This window comes from Plecotus auritus (genome assembly GCF_963455305.1).
Source record: "Plecotus auritus genome assembly, chromosome: 1".
NCBI lineage: Eukaryota > Metazoa > Chordata > Mammalia > Chiroptera > Vespertilionidae > Plecotus > Plecotus auritus.
The window spans coordinates 222,317,103-222,331,529 of NC_137770.1; the positions used below are offsets into that span (position 1 = coordinate 222,317,103).

Sequence of the window (14,427 nt, forward strand, 5' to 3'; positions counted from 1 at the left end):
TATGCCAATGATATGCTAAGGCCGCTCAACTGCTCGCTATGACATGCAATGACCACCAGGGGCCAGAAGCTCCAACTGGTAGGTTAGCTTGCTGCTGGGGTCTGGCCGATCGGAACTGAGCGAGATGGGCCGGACATGCCCTGGAGCCCTCCTGCAGTCCCTCCCCAGCTGGCCAACCTCCCGCGTCCCTCCCTGGCCCCGATTGTTCACTGGTGGAGTCCCTCGGCCTGGCCTGCATCCTCTTGCAATCCAGGACCCTTCGGGGGATGTCAGAGAGCCAGTTTGGGCCCGATCCCGCAGGCTGGGCCTCTAGTGAAGTATAATAGGGCCGTGGTGCCCCAGAAGACATGTTTTTTGTTTTTCCTTGTTGAATATATCGATAAAAAAAAGAAACAGCCCAGCCGGCGTGCCTTAGTGGTTGAGCGTCGACCTGTGAACCAGGAGGTCACAGTTCGATTCCCGGTCAGGGCACATGCCTGGGATTTGGGCTTGATCCGCAGTGTGGGTTGTGCAGGAAGCAGCCTATCAATGATTATCTCTCATCATTGATGTTTCTGTCTCTTCCTCTCCTTTCCTCTCTGAAATCAATAAAAATATATTTAAAAAGAAAGAAACAAACAAAATCTCAGCTCAAAGTCTCTTACTTCCAGCCCAGAATTCTTCCCAAAATTTCCTTTTGCATTTTTTTTTATAATTAAGCATATTCATGTGCACCATCCAGGGAAGTAGACATTACTCTAACCAGAAGCTAGCATCCCTGTGCTCCCTTTAGTGAACTTGCACAGAACTCATTTCTTCAGAATCCCTCTTTTGCTAAGTGCCAAGTTACAAATCCCCACTACTCAAGGACTTCATTCATTCATTTCTCCCTTCTTCTTTATTCCTTCTTCTTCCCAAGGCCTCTGATGGGTGAGCCCAGATGTGTGGGCTCATAAATCCATTCATTTATGTATCCATCCATTTATCCATTCACCATCCATCCAACTTAATGTTAGTGAACACCTGCTGTGCTAGTTCTTGGGAATATGATGGTGAACAAGACCGGCATGAGGTCTGCTTGCCCTCATAGGGCTTACAGCCCCTTACTGCCAGTGTGGGATGATGTGGAAGGGATTCTGTAAGTGGTTCTGGAACTGTTAATAATACTGTAGATGTGCCCACCTTACTTTCTCCATCATCATCATTTCACCATCATTAATTTTTACCAACAGAATCACTCCCCCCCCCACCTTTTTTTATTTCAATAGAATCTCAGCAGAAACTCAGAATATAAAACAAATATAAGTGGGTGGGTCTGGTTAAAGACAGAACAGCCCAATTAGTTCCTGCCCTGCAACCCACAGTTCCTTTTGTTTTGCCCTTGAGGTACCTCCTCACACAGCCAAACCTGAAGACCACTGACCTTGGTCTCTGTCCTTGGTCTGACATCTGTATATATAAAAGGTTAATGTGCACAGTGTCCCCTCAGGAGTTCGACCGGGAGACCGGGAGTTCGATCACTCGCTATGACATGCGCTGACCACCAGGGGGTGGCACGGAATGAAGGAAGGCCCCGACCGGTGACCAGCAGCCAGGAAAGGAAGGCCCCGGCTGGCAGCTAGAAGGCCCCAATTGGCCCTGATTGCCGGCCAGGCCTAGAGACCCTACCTGTGCACGAATTTTGTGCACTGGGCCTCTAGTAATTTCATACTGTGCTAGTGCTCTGTATATAGCTATTCTCCAGCTATGCTAATGCCCCAGCTGTAGAGGAAGCTAGGATAAATATGTAAACGCAGGCCCACAGACCTCAGAAACTCCAGAAGTGGTAACTGGTAGCCTCTATGTCCTTTCAGTTTCTAGCCCCAGAGCTTGTCTTGGAGTCACTGGAATGGGACAGGGGACACCCTTGAGCGTTTTTTTCCACGGTCCCCAGACCCATGTATTTACCTGTCCTGTCTCAGTTGAGATGCTGAAAACAATGTAACTGCAGAAACAACCTCCTAAAACCAACACAGGACAAAGGAGTTTATGCACATGTTTGTTTGGACTTTGGGTAACTTGAAATTATTTAATCATGCTTAATTTCCTGCAGGGGGAGGGTAAGTTCCATCATAATTTGAGACAAGTGGCAGTTTTGCCTCTGGCAAATTTAAATGAGAAAGTGAATGCTGGGATCCAAACAGCCTCATGAATGTACATCTGTGCCCATAGTCTTAATCAACCTCTTTGTTTCGCTTCTTTCTTTCCTGTGGTGGTTGTAGCAGCCTTCCCTCCGCCTGCCCACGTGATGCAGTGACATTTGCACAGAGCAAGGCCCACAGGCTTTCTCATTTGCATTGCACTCCAGCCTTTTCTGAATGGCCACCAAGAAAAGGACCTGATCCTTAGAATAAAGTGATCCCCAGATTCAGAGCTCAAGTTTCTTAAGTTTTTCTACCCGCCTGCAGTGATGGCTGCCTGTGATTCCTCCATTCTGCCTCTGCCTCTATGAATTTCTTATTCTGTTCCTCTTCCCTCTCCTGTCTTCTCTAGCACTTTAATCCATTTCAGATTCAACTAAAAAAAAAAAAAAAAAAGGTCAAGAGAGAGATTTTCAAAAAGCAAATAGCTATTTAGTAAAGTTATAAAATATTCACATAGGCCAGGGAATGGCTGATTAATTTTATTAACCACCTCCCCTGCAGTGTTTAAAAATTATTTCTTGAATTTGAACGCCTTTGGACTTTGCACATGCTTGCCAGTTTGCCACAGTCCCCACCATTCTCTGTCATATTTCACACCTACCCGACTTTATATATGTACTAGAGGCCGTATGCACGAAATTCGTGTAAGGGGCTCAGCGTTCACAGCCACAGCGGCTTGCTTCGGCCCTAGCAGCCCTGGCTTCGTCTGGAAGGTTGTCTGGAAGGACGTCCGGAAGGTCATTTGGCTGTCCATTATAATTAGCATATTACGCTTTTATTATTATAGATATTACTAGCCTGGTTTTACAGTCAGCCTGGTCCCTTCCTGAATACCAAGGCTTTCCCAGGTGGTCTTCCTTGAGAATCTTTGTGCAATTTAGAGTTCTAGAATTTTATAAAAAGCATTGCTACTGTGCATATATTTATATCAAATGGGAGGAGTTATTAAAAGGTGGGAATACAGTATTCATTTATAGAAAGTGGTTAAAAGAAAATACGAGTTGTATTCATTGCTGGGAATGTTATAGGATATCAGGCAGTAAATCTTACTAATAACTTATAAATGAATTCAATAGATTTTGTGCATAACCTTGTAAATGTCACTTAGGTAGTTAAGTCTGAATAATGGAGCTAGTTAAGCCTGAAACATCACAGGAGGCAAAAATGACAAAACTGAAACTGTCCTGCTTTGGGCACATCATGAGAAGTCAGGGTTCTTTAGGAAAGACAATAATGCTGGAAAAATAGAAGGCAGCAGGAAAAGAGGAAGTCCAAATATAGAGTGACTTCATGTAAGAAGTCATAGGTCTGTGTCTACAGGAGCTGAGCAGGGCTGTTGAGGACAGGACACCATGGACATCACTCAGTCATAGGGCTGACTCAACAGCACTTAACAACAAATAGAGCCTTGATTTGATCATAGGATTCTTGGAGGTGTTGGATAACTTGATAGTGAGTGGGTCCTTTATATAAATACTAGAGGCCCAGTGCACAAAATCCGTGCATGGGTGCGGTGCCTAGGCCTGGCCAGCATTCAAAGCACAAGCATCTGGAGTGGAAGGGCGGGTCCCAGCTGACCTCTGGGCCCCCCATGTGTCCCCCTCTGCCTGAGTCATGGCGCCATAGTCCCCACGCGGAGATGCAATGAGCGCGGCCAGACGCTGTAGGCCAGGGTGCAGCGTGGGCCTCTGGGCCGCCCACCAGTGCCACACAGAAGCCAGGTGGGCAGTGCACTCTCTCCCAGCCAGCCTCGCAGACCGGCTCCTGCGCGAACCCACGGGGAGCCCGACCGGCCCCTGTGGTCCCAGTGGCTGTGGCCTGGCTCACTCGGAAGAGGCCGCATGGTTGCGGGGAGGCCTCCTCGCGAGCGCCTGGCACCTAAGCGTGGGGACTTCCTTGGTGGGCGAGCCCTGGTTTCCCAGGGGAGGGTAGCAGGGGGAGTGAGAGCGAGCTTGGCAGACACCCCAAATTCTCACCGCACCTCTGTCGCAGCCCCTGCCCGGGCAATGTGGGAGGTTGGCCACTGCACCCACCCCCAGTTCCCCATCTCAGCCCAGGGCCCAGCCCCGATCGGGCAAGCAGGGCCTGCTGGCCGCTGGTTGCCATCTTCAGGGCGATCAGCGGGGAGATTGGACCCCGCTCACACCTACCTTGGCCTGGTGCCGCCTTGGCCTGGTGCCGCCTGCTCACCTGCTCCACCATCCTGCCATGGTCCCACTCTCATCGGGGTGCATTGGAGCCAGTGGTGCCTCCACTGCTGCCCGCTGCCAGCTCCGTGTTGCTGACACCTACCATGTTCCACACCGCCCCTTTGTGGTCAGCACAGGTCATAGCGAGTGGTAGAACTCCTGGTCGAACAATTTGCATGTTAGGCTTTTATTATATAGGACTAGTGGCCTGGTGCATGAACTTGTGCACATTGAAAGGAAATTAATTAGAAGAAATATTTTAATATCGTTATTCGCCCTTTTGCTATAATAGAAGTGTCAACCAAATTCATGATCGACAATGACAGATGGAAACACACACGTGCGATTGGAGCCAGCGAGAGCTTTATATGTATTGTGCATGCGTGAGTCAACTTAGCCTTTTATATATAGAGAATAAACTTGCTTAATTAGACCTGCTTTCTGGTGTAGCTAAACTTTTTCCAGCCCAGTGAAGCATCCCAGCTTCTCTTTCAAGTAATTGTCTGCAACACAGCAGTAAATATCAGCACGAAGTGGGTTATTGTTGTAGAGCATGCAGGGAGAACACAGGGTAAAATGTTTAACTGCAGCAGTGTTGGACTATATTCTGCGCAGTGAGCAAACCTGAAGTCATTTTCAAGGTCCACCATTTCTTCTTTTCAGTCAGGTCAAGTTTCTAAATTTTCTAAATCTCCATTTTCCAGCAAATGAAAAGAAAATAGGATTCCACCGAGTCTTCTATCTATCTACTCCAGGACTTCTGTGAGGATCAAATGAAATGAGGCACGGGCATTTGGTTAAAGTGTAAATGTTTCCACCTGGCTATAAAGCAAGTCGTGTTCCTGGGCTGAAGAAACTGCAAGGAGGCTAGTCACTAGGGAGAGGAAGTCGGGTGTTGCTGCGTGACGTCATTACCCGGACAGTCGGACACTTAGCATATTAGCCTTTTATATATATATATACTAGTAGATTCTCAAACATCATCCTTCCTTTCCAGTTCTTCCCTTGTTTTATTCTATATCACCCCTTTACCATGCTCTGTATCCATTGGATGGCTGTGATTCTTCTCACTTGGGCTCTGGACACGTCTGTCTATGGAATTCTCCTGACTGTTGGTGCTAAACTTGGAAGACTGTAATTTGTTTCCTCTTTTAACAAAACCCTCTCTCTCTCTTTTTTTTTTTTTCCATTTCCCAGCAGATGTATGGAGTGATCACTCATTTCAGACTGACCCGGATTTGCCTCCTGGCTGGAAAAGAGTCAACGACATCGCTGGGACCTATTACTGGCACATACCAACAGGAACGACGCAGTGGGAGCGCCCTGTCTCCATCCCAGCGGATCTTCAGGGATCTAGGAAAGGCTCGCTTAGTTCTGTAACGCCATCTCCCACCCCAGAGAGCGAGGTAAAACGGAGTTTCTTTGTAACGACTTAGTAGAGTGGATGTAACTGGTGATTTCTCTTTACACTCATTGCTTCTGCCCCAACAGGTCATCGAGGTAAGCTTTTTGATTATCGTGCATGTTGCATTTGAAACCTCAGTAATGCTACCTCTTAGTAAATAGTGTTAATACCATCTTTCAGGGATGTTTTCATTTTTTAATGGCTCTTGATCTCTGGAAACACTGTTTTAGGTACACCAAGTAAGAGGGGCTGATTAATGAGAAGTGGTTAGGATTCCCCAGGGCTCCCAGAGGCAGTATTTCACTCTGTAGGTGTCATTGCGTGGTGCTGACTCCATAAAATATTTACACACAGAAGACCGTCTCTTGGCCAGACGTCTTATAATTACTGCATATCTTATTATCCTTGGGTTCACTGGATTGCATGGAGAGGATGTCTGTAAGAATAACCCTTGAGAGCCCTTAAATGCTTAATTTCTATTTTAAAAACAGGATCTGTTTATTTAGGAGAAGTGACGTGATTTTAGAAATAATGAGCCCCATAAATTTTTCTATCCCTGAGGAAGAAATCGGAATGTTTAAACAAAGAATTGAGGCATTAAAAAAAAATTCCATTGTGGTATTTATTAATATAAAGAGTCCTGCAGAGAACCTCTGTGAATCCTGCTAATGAAATAGTCAAGAGAATTACATTTGGAAAAGGTCACAATTATATAATGGCTTTTTTTTTTAATGTAAGAAAAGTGATTTGATCACTGACACCAAGACAGTTTTGCTTTTCTCTGACCACAATCTTGTTTTTTTAAACAACCCATTTTCTTTTACTTTGGGGACATGGATGGCATTTGAACTGCATCTCTTAACTGCAAAGCTCCACCCTTCCTGTAAGAAACACGAAAGAGATCTTGTTTTCTACGTCTTTGATTATTTGCTTGCTCTTCTCTGGGAGGCAGTAAAACCTACCTTCCCACCACATCCTGCTGTTACGAGCCACGTAGGATTTTGTTGTTTATCACTGGGCGATTTTGATAACATTTCTTGAAGCATCATATTCCTGCTCTCTGAGCAAATTCCACTCAGTCCATTATTCATCCTGTGTTAGGTGCACTGGGGGATAAAGATGAACGAACACAGTCCTGATGCTCAAAGAGCTTGGCAGTGGCCTCCCAGAATCTGAGCCAGTTCTCACTGCGGCACGGATATCCTCTCTCTTCCTTACCCACACACCTTTGCTCTTGGCATCTCTGTTAGAGTCTTTCTCCATTCCAAGGCTTCATTCCCCTATTGCGACCCTTCAACCATCTTCACCAATGAGAAGTGCCCTACAGCCAGAGAATGCCAGGGTTGGAAGGGGCCATTTGACACCAGTATCCATACATCGGAGACAGGGAAACTGAGGCACAGAGAGGTCAGTGACCAGCGGCAATACTGGGTGTAGAACCTGGACTTCCTAAATCCTCCTGAATTATAGGCCTGAGTGCTTCTCACTCCTCTTCCTTGGCTTTGGGGGTTCAGCCTGCTCTGCTTTCACTTGGACCCAGAGGGGAGGAGATTAGAGTATCTTTGAGTCCCCATTTGTGTTCAGTAACTCTCTTGTCCTCTGTATGTGGGAGAAATGAAATCCTTCTAAAGCTCACCTCCTGGGCCAGGGTGTGGGTATGGTGGTGTCCAGGGGTGCACCCCACGGTTTCTGTGTCTCGGATTTTTATTTCTTCAATGACTATAGTAGACTTTCTTTCCTTGTTTTGGGAAGAATGCAGCACAGGTGGGCAGCTGGCCCTGGGGGCCCGTGTCCGGTAGCGAGTCCACCTCTCACCCCTGAGCCTTTTTCTGATGCCTAGTTGTGCTCTTCTTCCCCCTCTCCATGCCTGCTTCCTTCTTCCCATCCACGGGTTGGGGATCCCTTCCCCTGGCCCTCCCTTCACCCTCCTAGAGTACAGGGTTTCCCTCACACCCTCATTGCTCAGCCTCTGCTGCTATTTATGACGTATTGTGGCTTTCAGGATATTTCATGGATGTCATTTCATTTGTTCCTTCAAGACTCTTCATGTGGCAGGGAAGACTGCCATCATGTTCCCTATTTAAGAAAAGAGGTAGCTGAGGCTCACTTACTGGAGTAAGCAGGCAGCTGGTGTTGGGGTGGGCATTCATCTGGTCCTCTGGCCCCAGGGCCTGTGCTCTGCCCAGGACTGAGTGAATTTCCACCTCGCTGTTGGTTCCATTCCGCTCTTCTGTTGCTAACCACGCCATGGTTTTTGACGAAGTCTCATCCTTCCAAGGAACTTTGCTAATGGATGTGTAGTTTTTGAAGTTTCAGAGGGAGAGTGACTCCTATCCAGCACTTTGATAGGCCAATGGGATAGGTGTTCTTCAGATCAACCTTTCCATTGTGTGCTTCATGCATGTTTTTCCTGTACATAAGGCCACCCATTAAGTCAAAGAACCAAACAGACTTTAAAGCCAATAAATTAAAAGGAGACATATGGAATACTTTAAACAATAAAAATTAAAAAATAAATAAAATAAAAGCCAATGAATTAAAATCACAGGGGCAAAGATAGAGAAAACAAGTGGAGTATTGGGGGAAAGACCCAGCTGTCACACGCCCAGGGCGTGCAGATGCTGCAATGAATATTAAATCAGAGGCGGTGAGGGTGATTGCGTGTTTACAGGGCCAGACTCATGCCTTATCACCTCACTCATAAAACCCTCTGCACCTGGCACTAGAGTTTTCACTCTCATTTCACATTTGACAACACTGAGACACAGAGCGTGGAAGGAGCTTGTTCAAGATCACACACCTGCCCTGGCCGGTTTGGCTCAGTGGATAGAGCGTCGGCCTGCGGACTCAAGGGTCCTGGGTTCGATTCCGGTCGGGGGCATGTACCTTGGTTGCGGGCACATACCCAGTAGGGGGTGTGCAGGAGGCAGCTGATCAATGTTTCTCTCTTATCAATGTTTCTAACTCTCTCTCCCTCTCCCTTCCTCTCTGTAAAAAATCAATAAAATATATTTAAAAAAAAAAAAGATCACACACCTGACCCCCGGTAGAGTCGAGCTTGAATGAAGGTCCCCCTCGTCCCAAGCTTCACTATGCTGTATGTGAGGGTCTTGGAGAGCCTGGAATCTCTTCACCTCCCCCAAACGAGGGCTGTGTCATATGCAGAACCTTCCGGAAAATGACTTCTCTTGATAACATTATCTCAGGTCCTAACAACAGTTAAAGAGACATGATTATTTCTCTGACACCATTTCTTTGATCCCTAAATAGACTCTATTTCAGCTAATTTGGAAACATGAGAGAAAGGGAAATGTTAAGGGAGAGAAGAAACTTGTAAAACGTTGAGTTAGAAATGCATATTTTATTCAACTTTTCTCTGAGCTGGCTTTTTAGAAAAGAGTGAGTGCCAGATCTGTTGACTAAGCCTCACAAAAGTTTAGGACTGACGGCTTCCTTACATTTTGACAATTTTACATATCACGTTCCAGAGCTGTCTGGGGAAGTGTTAAGCACAGCGGATAATGTTTCCTCCGCACATGCCAGCAGTATTTTCGAACGTTTATAAACTGGCCAGGAAGCTCTTGCTGCTGAAATTTGGCCCGTGATCATCTCCCCCCAGTCTGTTGACTTGTTCCAAATTACTAAGAGGTTGAATTTTAGAAGAGGGAGCCATACAAAATATTTTTATGGATAACTAATAGCCCTTAGGCAAGTCTTCCTTATACCCTTTCCAACCCGAAGGTGCTTCCCAGTTCCGTAAGGAGAGAGGATGGAGGAGAAAGTAGGGTTTTGTTTGAGTTGTGGAATTGCTTTCCAAGATCTCAGAAGAGAAATATGGAAGAAGAAAGCTCTCCCTGGGCAAGGTTAGAGAACTGAATTCCTTTTGTGGGTTCATCCTCACACAGCGTCTGCTGTGGGGTCACGAAGGTGCCACGCTCCAGGCGCTGGGTCAGTCCCTCGGACACACTGTCTCTGAGGAGCTAAGGCCCCAGGGCCGTCTGAGAACCGAGAACAGAGCACAGGCACCGTAATCAGGGTCAGAAGTGCTAATCCTGGGCAAGGTCAGGACAGGCACCAGGAGAAAGTGTCCCCAGCTGTGACTCTAACGCCAGACCATCACTCGCTGTGCTGCCCGAGAGATGATCAACCGGGCAGTCATGGCTCATGGAAGACGGTCTCTGTTCTTCCCTGACTCCCCTGCCCCCCTTTCTTTGTGCTGTGACTTTGCCCCCCACCTGCCTTTTCCTCTTTGGCTTTCTCTTTGTCTCTTCTCTCCTTTCATATCTCACTCCCGCCATCCAGACTACAGGCTGGGGCAGCTGCAGACTTCCTATAGAACCAAAGAATATCTGTTGGGTTGTTTTATTTTTTTAAAAATGTATTAGCTACAATATTGTATTATCTCCCCTTAATTTAAAAAATTAGATGAATAGAATATGTGGTTCTGAAAATTTAAAACAAATTGTTGTTGAATTCCATTGTCCTTAATTTAAAGAAAAAGAAATTATGGTCACTTATTGAAGAGAAAAAAAAATTTTTAATGACTATTTTAAAATACAGAAGGGAAAAAAAAGGTCTTTGGCCTAATCATAACATAAAATGTCAGTTTCTATTTTTCCTTACTTGATTTTTGTGTGAAAGGGTTTCTTGAGGAGTACCCATGTTATTTTAAGTTTTTTTGAAAAATCGCTGTATTAGACCTTTGTTTATTTAAATCTGTAAAGGGTGATTGTTGGAAGCTTGCCAGCTGACTCATGTCTTCGTAGCATGAGAGCTAGATTCATGTAGTTTTAGGACTGAAATCGACTTTTACTTTACAGGGACCCTTTCGTCCAAAGAGTAAATACAGAAAACATTTTTAAACACACTTACAGAGAACTTTTTATTAAATGATGAAGGTTTTTCTGAATACTTATTTAAAAAAAAAAAAATACTCTTCTTTCACCCTCCCCAATCCCAGCAGAATATCTCTTAAGTATAAGTAGCAATTTGAGATTTCTTTTGTCAGACATACACCCTTTTAAGAAAAAATTTCTCTGCAAAAACACAGTGATCTTAGTCTTCCTGATTCGTGTTCTGATATCCTTTCAAATTTGACTTAAGTGAAAACCAAAGATGGCTTACATGTAAACAATGATGATGATTTGGAGCTTAATAGAACTAGTTTCCTTTTGAAAAAGAAATTTTAGCTTAAAATTTTATTTTCTACTCGATACCCCTACAACAGTGACTCTAAATGTTTTTGGTCTCTGGCCCCTCTGGAAATAGAAGAAAAATTGGGGATCATCTCCCCTGGAAAGCACACATGCACAAGAGCCCACCCAGGCCAGGGGGCTCTTTCAGCACCCGGGCTGTTGGAATTTGGCTCCTTCTGCTTTGAGTGGTTTTTAAAAATTGTATTAATGTTGTGAGCAAAAGGTATGCGCAGTGCTTTCTTCTCACCGTCAAAGGACTGTAGTTGACGTTTCCGTTGTTGATTTATTATCTGAGAAAAGAGATCTGCCCTGACCGGTTTGGCTCAGTGGATAGAGCGTCGGCCTGCGGACTGAATGGTCCCAGGTTCGATTCCAGTCAAAGGCATGTACCTTGGTTGCGGGCACATCCCAGTAGGGGGTGTGCAGGAGGCAGCTGATCGATGTTTCTCTCTCATCGATGTTTCTAACTCTCTATCCTTCTCCCTTCCTCTCTGTAAAAAATCAATAAAATATATTAAAAAAAAAGAGAGAGAGATCTGCCCATCGAGTCAATGCAACCAATTCATAGGGGTGTCCCTGGGCCTGATTAGTATTATCTCCCCAAATCTTAGATGAAAAATATTTGAATATTCACTCAATCTAGTGGGGGGAGGGGTTTCCCCACTAGAAGTTTTTGTTTAGATTCAAAGATCTATTGTAAGAGTTCTTCCAACAAGGCCAGGCTTCCTGCTTTGTTCTGTAATTATGTTTAGTGATCAAACATTAATTAATTTGTGAGGAGGCTTGTGTGTCCGAGAAGCAGAGCTTTCTATGGATTAGAGGAACTTACGTTCGCTTGCTTGGGGCTAAATCTCAGCAAGATGGTGATGTCAGGCTGTTCCTTGCTAACTCTTTCCCGTTCGTGGTCCTTTTTTTTTTTTTTTTCTTTTAAATGAAAATAATTTGACCCCTCAGCTTTTTATGCCCTTGGCCATGGACATTCCTCAGTTTCCAAACCAGCCCATTGACAGGTGCACCCCTAACTGCACCCCTACCCAAGACAACAGCTTTGTTTGGTTCCTGGGAAAGAAAGTGGTTCCAACGGGGTTAGCTGTGCTGGGGATTTAATATTTGGAAGCATTTTGTTTGCTGTAAGGCCACAGTTAGCAAACAAGTTTTCTGTCTGCTAGTACTGTGCAGGCATGTGTTTCGGTAAGTAAAGTGCCCTCTGTTCCTCCTGCCCAGTCTTTGGATGCTCATCTAGACCTAGAGAAAGTGAGCTGGCCAGTGGCTGTTAGAGTGAACTTGTTCCCTAACCCATCCTGTGAATATCAATGCTAACAACAGTGTCTTGTGTCTTTTTTTTTTTTTTCCTTTCCTTTTTCTTTTCTTTTCTTCTTTTTTTTTAAATCAATGTGCTTTTTTCCCTGTGTGAATAATTGTGTGTCTAGAAACAGCCATGGAGTGATTTTGCTGTTCTGAATGGGGGAAAGATTAATAGTGACATTTGGAAGGCAAGTATATTGTCAGCTTTTAGATCCTTTGCTGTGTTGTCCTTTGTGCATGGCTGTGGCTGTACCTTTCTCTTCTCTGCGAGCATCATGCACTCGGCAGGGACGGAGCGCTGGGGCTTCCTGCTAGGGACGCCCAGCTCACACACACGTGGCCTTTTTTTTTTGACGTCTCCCCTTGCGAATGACTTCAAGCTGATTGCCCGGGCTGCCTGCTGTGAGCAGCACCTTGCACGGAGCCAGCACCCAGCAGCCCTTGCATGCCTCCTTCTGCCTAAGCTCACGTGCACTCTGCCTCCGGCCGGGAGGACTCTCCTCTCTCGTGATATTTGCAGCCGTGTCACGGGCCCTCCCCCATTCTCCACTAACAGGCGTCTGTTTTCCTCTAGGATCTGCACGCAGCCACAGTTAACCCGGACCCCAGTCTCAAAGAGTTTGAAGGAGCAACACTACGCTATGCATCTTTGAAACTCAGGTAGGGCATTGGGACGCCCAGCCGTGAGGTGTGGCTTTTTTGCCACCAGAGTTTGCAGTAGAATTCTAAGTCCCATTTTCTGCTTGTTTGTTTTTTCTAGAAATGCCCCACATGCCGATGATGACGATTCTTGTAGTATCAACAGTGACCCAGAAGCGAAGGTTGGTAAAAACGTGCTTTCAGCAACTAGGTTATAGTCTCACCTCAAAGTAATGACTTTGGATAATGGCCCAGTTTTTACAAACCATCAACCCAGAGCCACTTATTAAGTAATTATCCCTCGATGCGCTGTCTTTTCTAATCTCCCCAACACTGAAAGTAAATCCCTGGACCACGTTAGCTTTGGGAGGATTTCTGCGATCATCACGACGCTGCCTGTATCGGTTTTTTGCACAACGTGGCAGGTTAAAATTACTGTTGACTGGATGGGCTTCAGAAGCCTTTAAAGGTAAACCCGGTCCTGCCTCGCAGGTGGTATGAGACCCCTCACGCCGCCTCCTCCAGGGTGGCTCACCCCTATGCAGGGCAAAGCCTCCTTGCCATGCCTGTCATCAGCGCAGGCACGCTTTATGATGGAAAGTGAGAGTGAACTTTGGCTTTTGGCCTCCTGGTGGGGTCCCCGAGGGCCAGCCTTACGGGCTTTGTGTCATGCAGTTGTACAGGGCCCTATGCTGTGAATCAGGGCCTCAGGCCTGGGGTTTAATTCAATGCAGTCGCCGCCTTGAAATTTTTAATCATTTCATCTTTGACTTTGTGTGTTAGTGAGTCCCGTGGGGCAATGGAGTGTGCACCAGGGGTTGGAGCCTTAGCTTGTGCACAGCCCTGCCACCTCCTTACACCAGATTCTGCCAGACCTCCCTACCCCTGTCCCCACGCAGCCACCTCTGTTGCCTTCCACCCCAGTAGGAGCCTAGTGTGAGCATGGGGAGAGTTGGTGTTGGGCACATAAGGTCCATGGTGTCTCGGGAAGGGTCAAAGCAGTGGCCTGCCCGGCCCAGGCTGGCAGCACCTGAGGTGTTTAGTGGGTGACTCTGGAGGGTGAAGCCTGCCTACTCTCATTCTAGGGACCTAGCATGTCCTGGCATAGATGTTGCAATAAACTTGAGGGACCTCTCTGCTTTGGGTTGGGGGTTAGGGGAGTAAGTCCATGGAAAAGGGGTGTTCCTGGCTCAATTTCGCCACCTCTGGCCAGGGTGCAATGTAGCGGTCCAGCAGCTGGTGGGAGGGAAACCCAGAAGATGATGGTCTGTGGGGGTGGGCCGGGCCCTGGGGCCTGGGACGGTCTGCACTCACCCTGCCAGTATCCCCATGCCCGAGGGAGCGTGGCATTAAATAAGCTAACAACACCATAAGTCAAGAGAGAGAGAGAGAGAGAATGCCAAAGTGAGCAGTTTCATGTTTTAATACTTTCACAGCATTTTTTCCCTGCTCTTTTGAACCAGGGGTCCCTAATTTTCATTTTCATTCGCAAATTATGAAGCTGGTTCTAGATATTTTTTGTGAATCACAAA

The 14,427-nt window shown here is 46.2% G+C and overlaps 1 protein-coding gene across 11 annotated transcripts in view; it reads left to right on the forward strand.

The window, feature by feature from the left end:
* The window catches only part of APBB2 (amyloid beta precursor protein binding family B member 2), a 433,025-nt gene that overhangs the window by 239,848 nt on the left and 178,750 nt on the right, over window positions 1-14,427 (forward strand). For 5 of the 11 annotated variants that reach the window (XR_013960184.1, XM_080661207.1, XM_080661214.1 and 2 more), the window contains 4 exons: window positions 5,549-5,757; window positions 12,382-12,444; window positions 12,831-12,916; window positions 13,017-13,077. Coding sequence is in view for 10 of the 11 variants with exons in the window: in XM_080661207.1 (XP_080517333.1) it covers window positions 5,549-5,757; window positions 12,382-12,444; window positions 12,831-12,916; window positions 13,017-13,077 (419 nt within the window). In the remaining variant the exon portion in view is untranslated. The remainder of the gene's footprint in view (window positions 1-5,548; window positions 5,758-12,381; window positions 12,445-12,830; window positions 12,917-13,016; window positions 13,078-14,427) is intronic. The other 6 variants (XM_080661213.1, XM_080661215.1, XM_080661217.1 and 3 more) reach the window with 3 other exon arrangements.